The sequence below is a fragment of the Morone saxatilis genome, unplaced genomic scaffold (assembly GCF_004916995.1).
Source record: "Morone saxatilis isolate NCDOM2014 unplaced genomic scaffold, NCSU_SB_2.0 Contig16, whole genome shotgun sequence".
Lineage (NCBI taxonomy): Eukaryota > Metazoa > Chordata > Actinopteri > Moronidae > Morone > Morone saxatilis.
This window is the reverse complement of record NW_023339718.1, coordinates 9,062,376-9,076,567: the sequence shown is the minus strand read 5'-3', so window position 1 is coordinate 9,076,567 and position 14,192 is coordinate 9,062,376. Positions and strand designations below refer to the sequence as shown.

The 14,192-nt window shown below is 40.2% G+C and overlaps 1 protein-coding gene across 1 annotated transcript; it reads left to right on the top strand.

The window, feature by feature from the left end:
* The first annotated feature begins 1,708 nt into the window (after window positions 1-1,708).
* On the top strand, window positions 1,709-6,782 carry mat2ab (methionine adenosyltransferase II, alpha b). Its single transcript, XM_035657786.1, has 9 exons — window positions 1,709-1,977; window positions 2,723-2,800; window positions 2,910-3,032; window positions 3,125-3,237; window positions 3,361-3,504; window positions 3,594-3,812; window positions 3,898-4,080; window positions 4,195-4,328; window positions 4,966-6,782. The coding sequence occupies exons 1-9, from the start codon at window positions 1,887-1,889 to the stop codon at window positions 5,066-5,068; spliced, it is 1,188 nt and encodes a 395-aa protein (XP_035513679.1). The 5' UTR covers window positions 1,709-1,886; the 3' UTR covers window positions 5,069-6,782.
* The last annotated feature ends 7,410 nt before the right edge of the window (window positions 6,783-14,192 follow it).

Here is a 14,192-nt window from a genome sequence, read left to right as displayed (position 1 = left end):
TATACATTGCCAAAGCAGGTATAAAACATATGTATATACAGATTATTTTAGTTTTCAAGGCTTGTTTTGTTTTTTTAGTTAGATTTTCCATAAAAAGTCTTTAATTTGTGATCTTTTATGACCTCTTGTGATATGAGCCACAGTGTGCAGTAACACAGTAATAATACGTAGTCGATGATATCATTACTTTATTCCTTATCTCACATGATGATAATAAAAATTACCTAACAGCCACTTTTAAAGTTACCTGACCTTCACAGTGACTGACCATTAACTGCCGTATCCTCAGTCTGGATCAGATCAGACCATCAGGTCTCATATTGAGCTTTATTGTAACAGTATTTGTGTGCTCCACACCTTCATAAATGCTTTGTCACTGTGACTAGTCATATTTGAACATATCTTGAAAAGGGGATGATTAATAGGGGCAGGATGTCAGATATTCACGATGACAAGGAGAAAAGAAGTACATGAGCTGACTTGTTGGACCTGTGGTCTGTCTCAAACTTTTGGCTGAAACACATGAACCTATGTTATAATTTAAAATCACTTGCAGTATACAATGTTACCCAACGGACACTAGATATACCTTTCTTGGTTTCAGACCTCAAATAAATAAAATGGGTCTACTTCGCCACTAAAACCAATGTAACTGTTCTAACCGGTTCTTGTAGGGACATTAATTAAACCCACCTGGTGCCTACAAACGTAGAACATGTTCACAATCAGAGCTTTTGATTATATTATACAATAGGGCCTGAAGGGTAAGAGGGAGATGGGAGCTTTTTAAGTAAAATATAATCATGTTATGTTGAGATATAATATCCCCAGCCTCTGCTCTTCCCTCCACTGTCCAGTTTTGAGTTTGTTGCAAATGTATTTCCAGGTTAATCTGCTGCTTTCACAAAGGAAACAAGTTCTGATGTCCTTGTGATAGCTAAAATGAATACAACTTATCAGATTAATTATACCAGTGTTGGTTGAAAACCTGAACTCAACTAATGGTTTCTAGGAAACATTTGTTTGTTGCCTGATACACTTAGGCCAATGATAAACACACACAAGGAAAGTAGTAGTTTTATGTAAGACGTCTCATCCTAACTGCATAAAAACTCAATTGTTACTGCAACAAACACTGCACTGTTGAACCAGTGCAAGTTCGTGTATGCACAGCCAGACAGCTCTACTTTCACTTGCTTAAAATACAGGACACAAAGTGGGAAGGATAGTCAGACAGAGGAGGATCAAGTGTCAAACGTTCAGACCACAATTTGTTTTGTTTTCAACATCTTGGCTAGCCTTAACTTATTAAAGCTTGAATGAAGATTTGTGTTTTGTGGGTTAACAACTGAGGTATGGCATGTGTGGTATGGTGACATGGTAATGGAGAAAGGTTATGGTTCCAACTTCTGCTGTTTAAAAAGTCAGACTGAACAACTTTAAGTTTCTTTTTATTTGACAGACACACCCACTTGAGGTGCGATTAGGTCATTACTAAGGGGGGGAGGTGCTGACTGAGCCGAGGCTCTCGTCTCGCTCCTAACATTTTGGCAGCATGTTCGCTGTCAGATTCTGATGACACTCTGCGGTGCATTGCTGGTTACAGACACCGGTTACAGTACGCTCCCCACCCCTCGACAGGCTGAATGGTACGGCCCACACCCTCCTGACGTCAGAGCGTCTGCCTTCACAGGATAAATAGCTCTGCGCCATGAGGCTCAGGCTTGAGGATCAATAGAGAGGCAGATCTGAACTGTCGTTTGGGAGGGAGAGAGAGAAAAAGAAAAAGAGAAAACCGCCGAGACGCTGCTAACAAGAATAAATACAGTTAGGCTCGATATTAACGTTGTAACAGTTGTAAATTCCCGCAGCCGCCGTTAGCGACAATGAACGGACAGATGAATGGCTTTCATAACTCCCTCATTGACGAGGACTGCTTCTTGTTCACCTCGGAGTCTGTCGGAGAAGGACACCCCGGTAAGACACGACACCTATCAATTATTATTATTATTATTTTTTTTTACGACGTTATTTGGCCGTCGTCCAGTTTCACGTTTCCCTCGTATTAAGAGGGAAATAAAAGCAGTCGACGGCATAAAAGACGTGAAGGTTTCGGCCTCCTCCGTCACCGGAACGTCGGCTGGGCCGGTCTCAAGAGCACGCGCTGCTAGCCTAGCTGGCTAACCGTTGCTGAGCCGGTGATGCTGCGCGTGTCTGGTCCCCCGACACACCTGAGTTACGCTCAGCGTTTACCTGTGAACGACGCTCACACGGTCTTGTCGTCACAGTGTTTATTGTTAACGTTTCACTGAACGTGCCCCCGAAACGTCCGTTATTCCTGAGACACGCGGGGGGTACAGTGACTCGTCACGTTTTCCGTTGGTCGTTGACCTCTGCGTCATCGTGGGTGTTTTTTTTTGTTTTTTTAAATTATATTATTAATATTATTATTATTATTATATCCTCGGCTTATGTAACTTAACGTTAATTCACTCGGTGTTTATAGTTTTGTCACGCTCGCCTTCCGGTTCCCCGGTTGGTTGCGCGCGCTCCCTCCCTTACCACATGCTTAAATGGCGACTGATGTAAGACCCTGAGCCCCTCCTACCGACCGCGATCCGGGCCGCTGCCTCAGTTTACATACGGCCCGGTCCTCTGCTGCTGCTGCAGTGCTATTGATGCCGGTGTTTAGTTGCATTGTTTTTTTGTTTGTTTTTTTCAGACAAGATCTGCGATCAGATCAGTGATGCGGTTCTAGACGCCCATCTGAAGCAAGATCCGGATGCCAAAGTTGCTTGTGGTAAGAAAAAGCAGTTGTTACGTGTCTCTGTATATGTATGTATTGTTTGTTTGTTCAGGTGCTTTTTATAATGCCAGCGGACTATTGAGTGTTTTGTTTCTCTTTGCAGAGACTGTTGCCAAGACTGGGATGATCCTGTTGGCCGGCGAGGTGACTTCACGTGCCACAGTTGACTACCAGAAAGTTGTTCGTGACACCATCCGCCAAATTGGATACGACGACTCCTGCAAAGGTGTGGCTTGTTGTTGTTGTTTTTCTGGTTTGTGTTGTCTGCGGGTTTGTTTGGAGAATGGCATTTTAAGCTGCTGTCTGTCTCCTGCACAGGATTCGACTACAAGACCTGCAATGTTCTCGTGGCCTTGGAGCAGCAGTCTCCTGACATCGCTCAGGGTGTCCACATTGATCGCAATGAGGAGGATATTGGAGCAGGGGACCAGGTCAGTAGTTAAAACAGCATTTTGGTCGTGTTTGTAGTGAAGTTGCAGGTTGCTGGTCTGTTATTGTCCTCAAACGAGACTCGTGCTTTTTGAACACTCGAGTTAATGTCTCTTCCTCTGCAGGGGCTGATGTTTGGATATGCCACTGATGAGACTGAGGAGAGTATGCCTCTCACTATTGTCCTTGCCCATAAGCTGAACGCTAAGATGGCTGAGTTGCGTCGCAATGGCACCCTTCCATGGCTGCGACCAGACTCTAAGACTCAGGTAGAGCGTCCATACTTGCAGTTATTTACTACTATAAATTGTCTTTGTTGGAGGGCTGTAGCTCATTTATATTCTCACCTTCTTCGCAGGTTACCGTCCAATACCGCCAGGACCGCGGCGCCATGCTTCCAGTTCGCGTGCACACAATTGTCGTCTCTGTTCAGCACGATGAGGATATCTGCCTGGAGGAGATGAGAGATGCCCTGAAGGAGAAAATCATCAAGGCTGTAGTTCCCTGCATCTATTTGGACGATGACACCATCTACCACCTGCAGCCCAGCGGGCGATTTGTCATCGGAGGCCCACAGGTAAATGTCAGCAGGTGTGGCTTTCAGAAGGGGTTTCTAGCCGGTGAGTTGCTTACCTGTTGTAACCTCTGTTCTTCCATCACAGGGTGATGCTGGCCTGACGGGGCGTAAAATCATTGTTGACACTTACGGCGGCTGGGGAGCCCACGGCGGTGGCGCCTTCTCCGGGAAGGATTACACAAAGGTGGACCGCTCTGCTGCTTACGCTGCACGCTGGGTGGCCAAGTCTCTGGTGAAGGCTGAGCTGTGCAGGAGAGTGTTGGTCCAGGTGAGCGCTAGTTTAATAATGCTCCTCTCTTCATTTTAGAGAGTGCGTCTGCAACAGGTTCCTACCTAAAAAGTGCTGTTTTTAAGATTGGTATAACACATGTGTCTGTATTAGGTGTCCTATGCTATTGGAGTTGCCCACCCCCTCTCCATTTCTATCTTCCACTACGGGACCTCCAACAAGAGTGAGAGAGAGCTGCTTGACATTGTGAAGAGGAACTTTGATCTCCGTCCTGGAGTTATTGTCAGGTAATGTGTAACCTCTGAAGCCACCTGCTACTCTGTGAATCAACCGCTCCTGGTTCCTCCCTGCTTCATGTGCCTTAGTTCTCTTATTATGTAGCTGCCCAGGATCTACAGTTAATTTAATCTATTCTTGTATGGTGAAACTTAGAGCCAGTACTATTTTTCTTTTGCTACAGCTGAATTTTTTTATTTCTCGAAAGCTGTGAGTTTGCCATATCTCATTCTACTTAAGTACATGGCACAGTCTTAAAGGATATACGTGTATTGAGTGCAAAAGTCTTAATTTATTAGGGTAGACGTTTTGATAACAGGTGTAATAAAGCATTGTAGCTCATAGTTAGAGAAGTGTCCTTTTTTGTAAATTGGATGAGTGTGGTTTTCATCTGCAAGCTGCAGTCAACACACTGCTCAGGGATGAGTTTGGTTGGCAGGGTAAGTGTTGAAGCTTCACGTGTTCCCTCTTTACCAGCTGGTCTGACAAACTTTTTTTTTTTTTTTAATATATATTTAATTTATATTTTTTTTAATGGCACTTGACGCGCCACACCAGCAAATGTGATCGGTATGATGTGTGAGTATGAATGTGATTTGAGGCACTGTGTGTGTGACTGCTGCTAAATATGTTGATTATGTATTCCAGGGAGCTGGATCTGAAGAAGCCCTTGTATCAGAGGACTGCAGCCTATGGCCACTTTGGCCGAGACTCCTTCCCATGGGAGGTGCCCAAAAAACTCAAATACTAAACTTGTTAAGCTTTTCCCCCCAGGGCTTGTTGGTGTATACTACAGAGAAGCCTCCAAGGTTCCGGGGGTGAAATGCGCTTATCTCTTTCATAATGGTATCATTTAACACGTGACTCCCCCTCCTCACTCCACCTCCCTCCTCTGTCTTGTTACTGTTCTCTGCTGGTTGCAGTATCATAATGGGTCCTAGGAGGCATGCCTCAGAAACTTGATGTTTAAAGAATTGGATGGGTTCCATGAACTCATGCACCATTGGTACTAAATGTTCTCCCACATCTTGAGGTCCCCCTGCTTCTTGTTGCGATAGACCCTGAATAGCAGCCTTCAGTTTAAATCCTTTTGGCATTCCACACACTCGTCAATATTGTCAGTCTTGTATTCAGTGTCATGGCGGTAGCATATTAGTCTATATGCGATAGCCCTCTTAATTTACTGGTGCTACTGATGTAAGGAGTCTGTGCAACATCTACACATTTTCAATCAATTTAGAAGCAGAATTTGATAGTTTTGAGGGTCCGGCTCTGGTACCTCTGCAAACAAATTCAGCTTCTTTTTAAACATTCCTCCTTTGTCAATCTGGTACCATTATTCCCTAATTCCCTTATTGTTTTTGTTAGGTTTATCCCCTTGTCTTAATGGAGGATGCTAGAATGGCACAATTAAAATTCAAGGGTTGTTGCTGTGTTAAAAAAAAAATGCTATGCATTGCAGGCTAAGGGGCGAGCCAAATCCTAATTATTCAAGCTCTCAAATGAGCCTAAAGCCTCAGATGCCTCTACAGACCTTTGCTGTTTTCTGACGTAATACAGAAAAGTCAGAAGCTGCTATGTCACTGCTCTGGTCTGCAGAGGTATTGGTTATACTTGATAACGATTGAAAAATTGGATTATTTATTGAAATTCAATTTTAAATGAGCCCTTTTTAGAAAGAGAAAAAAAGTAGTTCACTTGCTTTTTTTATGGTTTTGATGTGACTAAAGGCCCTTTTACTCCCTAAGTATATTGATGGCAGGTGTAGCTACAGAGAAACCTGTTTACCATCTTTATCCTTAGTGGAGTGTGTTCTTTGCCACTGAGTCTTATTGGCTGATACTCGAACCTCAACACTATTTATTTGTTCTCTGAAACTCGGCGTGGATACAGAGAAGCCGTGGTTTCAGAAGGCAGCTTTAAACACACTTGGTTATTGAATCTCTAATTCCTTTTTTAATCTTGCTCATTTTTCAGTGTTCAGCTTGAGACTCCAGAGTGTTGTACAGAAAAGCTTTGGTCTGCCTCAGCTGGCTACTGTTAATGGCAATTTTACGACCTTTTTTATTTGTGGACTGTATCTTATTTTTAGGTGGGTTAGTTTTGAAATCCCATTTAAAATGTCTGGTGCAATTCTTTGGCTCTCCTATCCTCACTAGTGGAATGGCAACATTTGGTTGGTGTAGTACAGAGAAACCAGCCTTGTTTACATGGCCGTCCCTTGTGTAGGATAAGAGTTTCAAGTTTTGGTTTTGTTCCCATTTACCGCTCGGAGGTCATAAAGTTGACTACAGTAAGTGTAAGAGTGCCTTTTCTATTTCCTCTACTCCCCATTTGCTTTTCTACCCTCCTACAAACATGCGTTCAAACTTCCAGAGGAACAAGTAGCTCATACTGTGTTATGCTTCATGTCTAGTCTGGGTAGTTTCCTTATGCTCTGTAATAAAAAAACTACTCCTTTCAAATGTCTGTGTCATGAATATTTCTTGTTGGTTCATTGATCTTGCATCAGAGCTCAATTTAAAAACAAACCAAATGGTAAATAACTTTATTTGACACATCTGTCAAGAGTATGTTTTTAAAATGTGGCCTGTCTACTTTGTGGTTAACAAAAGTGGATTACTGCTGTACTGATGCTGTACTGTTTGTTAGTTCTTAAAATTAAATTCCAGGAAGGTAACTGATAATTACATGAAAATAATTGATCTGTTTTTAGGGCATCCCCAATTTACTTTAGTGCGTCTACAGTATTTGTTCATTAGCATTGAATTTTAATGATTTTCTTTTCAAGCAAAAGTGTGGTTTATCTAAAAAACGAAACTTGAAATTACTTTCAATTGAATGGTTTCCATTGACTTTAAAGTGTAGTTTTTTTAAAAGTACTAGTAATTCTTCAGAAATGGAACAACATTTAACTATATAGCTGAGATTTGTTTCAAATTTTGTTATTTTTAAATTTATGATGCACCACACATCTGTGATGTATTAACTGGAAGTTTAATTTTATTTCTATAGCACCAAATTATAATTTCTCAGGACACATAAAATAGAGCAGGGTATAGACTAATTTCCTTATAAAATTATTTACAGAGAACCAACAATTTCCACCATGAGCAAGCACTTCCTCGAGCAGACTCCGGCTCTGCGTGTGCAGCTGCTGACCGGTTGGGGTTAGCGAGAGAGACTGATGCACAGCAATAACAATAGCAACACTAATAACTAAGACCTCAATATGAGTTTGTGTGACAGTTATGTGTTCAGTGGCTTTAGTGTGTCTTGCCAGGGGGGAAACAGTTGGAAGCAGGTTGCTCCTGCACTGCCCTTACCATTGGTCACTGAAGAGTTTGACCCCAGGCCAAACCCACTCTTGTTAGCTTCTGTCAGCTGACTGTACTTACTGAAAAGGTCAGTATACTTTTAGTGTGACGGGTATAATTGCTCTGTAGAGTTTGCATTTTGGAAGCGGAGATTGCCCTCAAGGATGGTTCCCATGTGTTTTGACTTGTTGATATCCGGTCTCCACTGAAGACCAGCTGAGCTCCATCTTTTTTCTTGCTGAAAATGCCATGGCAACACAGTCCACAATTTTATCACTATGTTCCAAATAAAAAATTAAATATACATCGTGTAATTATTTTTCCGGTATTAATGCCCTACATAACATAAAATACAAATATAAAAGAATTTATATGTAAAATTTATCAGGAGGAGGAATTCAGAAGTGTGTTGTTCCATGTCTCTAGATTATGTACTACAATCAGGGGCTTAGTGGACAGTAAACCTAGTTTATCCACCTCTTTGAAATGAGTCTCAGAGTTTACTCATCTATTTTCAGATCTACTGTGACAATCAATGAGGGGAAACAAGGTGGGTAAATGACCCAGCTCTGTATTTACCACTACACCCCTGACCTGCAATAGCATTGACGTCACTCTTCAGAGGTCTCCTGAGCAGAGTTTATTATTTGCCCTTACAACCAACAATCTTAATTCAGCATCCACTTCTGAGATGGGACAAGGCCAAGACCCTGCTTCCAGCGGGGGCCAACAAGTCATCCTTATGAAAACTGCATTCCACAAAGAGAGGAGCTGATTTCAAAATGTTCACTGAATACATGATTAACAATATGTATCTTCTTTTTGTCCCATTAGATATCTTTTTTAAGTATAGTACTTAAATATAGGACTATTAGTGATAAATAAAAATAAAAATGAAATGGCAGCATGCACTGAAATCATTTTCAAATAGCTGATAAAATTGTTTGTATATTGATAATTGTAAATATACTTACCAGTAGATACCAGCATGTTTTCCCTGCAATATAAATGTTTTTTCTAAACACATTTAAAAAGGAGTTTTAACTGCCTGCTTTGAACGCAAAAGACTTTACAGTCAACAAAGATTTACATCATTAAAAATACATGTAGATTTTGTTGGCCAGTTACATACCAAGCTTACCTGCAGATGCAAGAAGATACTGGTGGACTTGATTAATTGATACTGATTAATAGCCAGTGGCTCAGATGACATTTTCTGTAAAAACATATGTAGTCTTTGTCAATGTAATACAATATTATCATTTGATTTCCCCATTGATCCTTCTGCACTGCTAGATATATAAAAAGTAGCATCCGTCATGAACACAGAGTTTTATCACCATTCTCTAGTATCAAGTGGTGAGAGACCAGCAAAACAAACATTAATTATACTCCTGATTTCTGCCGAGTACATGGCTAGACTGCTGATCATGAATCATCACTGAGCAAGATTCTGGCGAACTAGCATTGATATGTCTTGCTGTTTCTGACAATGCTTTAACCACTATATGTTTGAAAGAGACTGCAGCAGATCACTTGATGTCTTTCAGCAATTCTGATCTTAAACGACAGCATATTCCCAAATCCTTTATTTTACTAAACGTCTTCTGCTTTACACCTCCCTGGTTTCGTACTTGAGAAAGTGCTTTATCACATCCTGCACTTTGTTCCATTTCCTGCATTCACATTTACAGTTGTACTGTTTTGTTAAACAAAGAGCCTCCGAGATCCCTTTGTACTTAGGTCATATTTCAAACGTGTCTGTGAACTGCAAATGACCACAGAGGCAGAATAAGCGTTTTTTGTCCTGTTGTGTCTAACCTTTGTTATCAATTCAAGGTTCACTCTGACACATGTGAATTTCCCTGTTTATCCAGATAAAGGTCATTCATGAATCCTGTCGTTTCTGTCCCAATTGTCATAAATGTTTGGCCTTAAAGTAAATAGTTAACTGCATAGGCCTTTCAAGAGATGAGAAAAAAAAATAGGTGGATGTCTTGAATCAAGAACATATGATTCCATTATGTGTCCCTATACTGTATGTGTGTGTGTTGTATGCTCTTATTTAAAAAGTTACACAAACAATTCAGAGCTTTGTGTAACATTACAATACAATAAACACATTCTTGAACAAACAAAAAAATGGAGATATATAATAAATGTCTAATAATGTACAGGACATATGTTAAAACCCAGCAGCTAATTCAAAATACTGCTGCTTGAGCTTTAACAAAGAAGAACACGTTACGCCCTTTCTCAATCCCAACATACATTTCCGACATGCTTATATGGCATTAAATCTGAGGTAAATCTCACTAATCTCAGGTTATTTGGAACAGGTTTGGCTGTTGTTATTGTTGCTACTACTTACTGAGATTAAACAATGATTCATAATGTTTAGGAAAATATTACCCAATACACATTATTATAATCCAGTCTCTCAGCAGCAATAAAAACAAACTCTAGAGCAGAAACTTCCACACAGCCCCTCTGGGATGATGCAAAAACAGGCCATGATTACAGGAAGGTCTGCGCAATGCAACTAATACTGTGCAGAATTAACACATTACCCAATCTTGGACCTCCAAAGAATTTGTGTTGATGACATTGTTATCTTTACTGTCATTGACTTTTTGATACTTTCTTACATAACCAAACAACATTCTCTATTAGTGGGCAAAAATGATCAAATCTAATCTATGTTTGCATAATTTACTCAATTTAATAACACAAATAAATATATGACATGAAGATTCAAATGAAATGAATACAAGAATGCCAGTTCTTCTCCAGTTAGTTACTACTTCCAAGCATCCACTAAAACAAGTTTGGGCAGTGTTCTCAAATGAGGGTGTAGCAAAGATGATTGCTATGTTGTAGTGTTGAGTCAAACATCTATGTACCCATAGGAAAAATACAATTAGATTGCTCTTGGTATCAACAAATTTCTCTGTATTGGTCCAAGATATAAATCTTTCCACATGCTTCCATATGTTTATTTCAATTTCATTCAGTCAGAGAGATTTTAGCATTAAATCCTGTTCTAGCAAAGGATCTCCGGAGCCTTTTCAGTGCTGAACTGGTAATCCAATGAGCCTTTTCACTATAATTAGCTTTGTTACTGTGCCACTCAAATCCTGCAGCTTTGTAAATTAATGAGTGGACTTTGTGGTTGACACATGTGGTTGCTGCACCATAAGCATGAATGTTTTGGAGCCCTGCAGTTTTCCTCCCATGGCAACACCAACGAGTTGGATAGGATGAATACTCACTGGTTTGATTGTATTACTATTACTTACGAAAGGAAGTTAATAGAAAGCGGTGCCCATTGCTTTTACCTTGTATATCTGGAATTTCGCATTTATCTATTCCATTATTGTTTCTATTTAGTTGTATGTGCTGTTATATAAAGGTAATACAGCTATGCATGAAGAACCGTTTACCCCGTGTTTTCTGTCAGGGTTCATTTAACATGTCCAACTATCACATGTTTCAGGTCTCCAGAATTAGAATACCATAGCTAAAGAGACTTCTAATAACCTCTCCCTCACGTAGCTGGCATTTTATGACCTTAAAAATTGCCTGGAAGTACTCCTTGTCTCCAAAAGCTGGACCAGCTCATTTTACAACGTCACTACAGTTACAGTATATCAAGCTATGAGTAGTATTAATGCTCAAGTAACATCATCAAATTCAGACCTCGAGTGCTGTCCACAGTTTGACCACAGCAGCTGTGCATTCCCCTAGCACACTGGCTCAGTCAAGCGTCTAAATATAACTGAATGGTGGGGGGGTTATGTTGGGGTTACACTCCCACAGCCTTGAATGGACAAGATCACTGACTACACCAGTATCACAGCACTGACGGAGGCTGCTGCAACTGTAATGCACCAGGCTGACGCAAAAGTCTGTGAAATTGTTCGCCAAGAGTGCTGCACCACACTCAGTTAGTGTTGAAACGATGTGCTGATGAAGCTTCAGATTCATGATGAGCACCAGCACTTCACCATTACAGTCTTTTGGATTGATATACCTGTTTGTGGCGCACACAGCTTTGATGCAGGTTTATAGTGTTGTATATTTGTTTCTCCATAACACAAAAGAACTCAGAGAATTCTTCCCACAACAAAGAGCACAGAAGGCACCACCTGTGCTCTGCTGGCACATGAGACCAAACAAAGAACAATGCACACCCAAACAGAGCACGATGTAGAGACCAAACATGGCTGCGGACTGAAAGATAATGTCTTTGGGTGCCTTTAATTTTCCTCACAGGCGATGCACACTAATGAGAAGAGCAGTGTAGAGTTTTGTCACAGTGAGAAGGGAAGTCAGCTGTTTGGTTGAGGTCAGTGGGATTTCTTTTAAGGGTTAGGTGACAGCTGATGCAACGTCTGCAGGGGCTTGCTGTTGCCCTACTGTACTTCTGCAAGGAAGCAAAATTACATTTTAGTTCTTTTTACATTGGGTATAAAGAGTATATACATTTGCTCTATCTTAGTAGATCTTGTAGAATTGTATAAAGTCTTTTCAACATGGCTTAATTATGGCAAAAGCTTTTGTTTTATTCATACTGCCTTATTGTTTTGGAAATGTATGGGTTAAGTATGTTCAGCCAGTAGTTTCTTTACACTGTATGTCAACTGATTTGGGTGTGTTAAATAATAACACCTTATCATCATGACAATCAATCTGTATTAATGTTACAAAGGTACATCCGGTGACACTTGCTCCTTTAAATCAACCTGCGTCATTGTCAATGCCACAGTTATGCAATCATGTTTTTTAGTAGTTCTGGAGACATTCCAAAATCTTAAGTGTTATTAAAGTGGTATTAGACTCAATTTGTCATTGTACCCAACCCAGCCTAAATTCTACAGTTTGTTATGCAACGTCTGTATTTGAGATTAGGCCCACTACATTCAGCCGAGAAAAGTTAAAGAGCGACTTACAAAAATAAGTTTGCGAGGTAGACGTGTTGATCCTATTACAAAATGTTTGTTTTGTTACAGTAGATTATTCATGCTATTCATTCATTCATTCATTCATTATCGCAAGCATATTAATGTTGTTCATTTCAGTTTAGTTGTATTAAAAAAACAAGCAAGTAAAACTTTTAGTCAACACAATCAAATCAGAGAGAACAAAAAAAGAACGTGAATATACACATTCAGTCTGGACTTTATTAACCAAAATGAGCAAACAGAGAGAGGGATGGGAGATATTGTGTACTTGGATGATAAGAAGGAAGCTGAAGCTGTCCGAGTATCCACTGTTGAAGAAGAGATTTGAGAATCGCGTTTTCTAGCAGCCCTTAAAGGGTTTGATGAAGGCTTTGAGTTGAAATGTGTATTTGAACATCTAGTGAGTGAAACAATAGTTTTAATGCAAACAGATGGTTGAAGGTTGTTATATTTAATTTTTATCTTTATCTAAATAAAAAAAATATTGCAATAGGTACGAAATAAGTACTACAGAGTGTAATATAAGAATATTAAGTAATATATACTGTATGTATGTAACATATTAGGCAATATTCAAATATTTCCAAATACGTAACAGTCAGTCCTGTCACAACATGTCCTACTGCAAATTATAAATTTCACAAGTGTTTCCTGAGGGTGAATTATGAAACCACAGATTATGCATTATATAATACTGTTAATGTGAAGCTACAGTAAGGGGGTAAGGTGTGATGGCGTGAGCTGTGATTGGATCATTTTGGGCCAATTGAGAAATGGTGATAATGAGGTGAACAGCAGACTAGGTGACATGGGAATGTTTCTCCCCCCTCAAAACTTCTAGTCACATGCTGACTGAAGAATGAAAAGGGAAATGGAGATGTTGTCTAATGGGGAGTGTCTCTGTTCCACCAATAGCAGTCCTCCTTGGCCGGTCCTCCTTGACAAGGCTTTGCATAACACTTGGCCAGCCATGTGGCCACAGGATGAAGTTTGCATATTTTAATGCATTAACGAAAACAATGAATAAATCTCCTACTATGGTGTGAGTCAACAGCTTGTCTGTCCAAATGTGAAGTAAGGTTAGTTTTTTTCCAGAGGTAGGGGATGGTAGTGGAACTCTATTGTCACTTTTCAGCATGGGGATGGGAAATGTATCTACCGGTATTTTACTGTTTGATGGGACACCGACACATTCAATCTGTGCAAGTTTTAAAAGGGGAATTAATGCATTTTTTCCTCATAGTTGTGTCCTTGATCCACCTTGAGAGATTCCTTTCCTTTTACATCAACCAGTCATTTAGGTGTCAGGTTTGTGTGTTTCAGAGATCCTAATAATTTCTATGGAAGGGGTACAAAGCACACCCCTGGCTGGTTTGAACTTGCTGGGTTTGTCCAAGGTGAAAAAACAGGTTAACAACAGCAAACTTGTCTATCTGGGTTGGAGGGTGGGAAAATTAATTAAACAATGAGATACTGAGATACTGTGATACTGAGGTGTAAAAGCAGCTGCAGCTCCTCACACAATGGGTGTTCAACTGGCTTTATAAAGTCATGACATGCAATTTTGCAATGTCATACAAACATGAAGCTCATA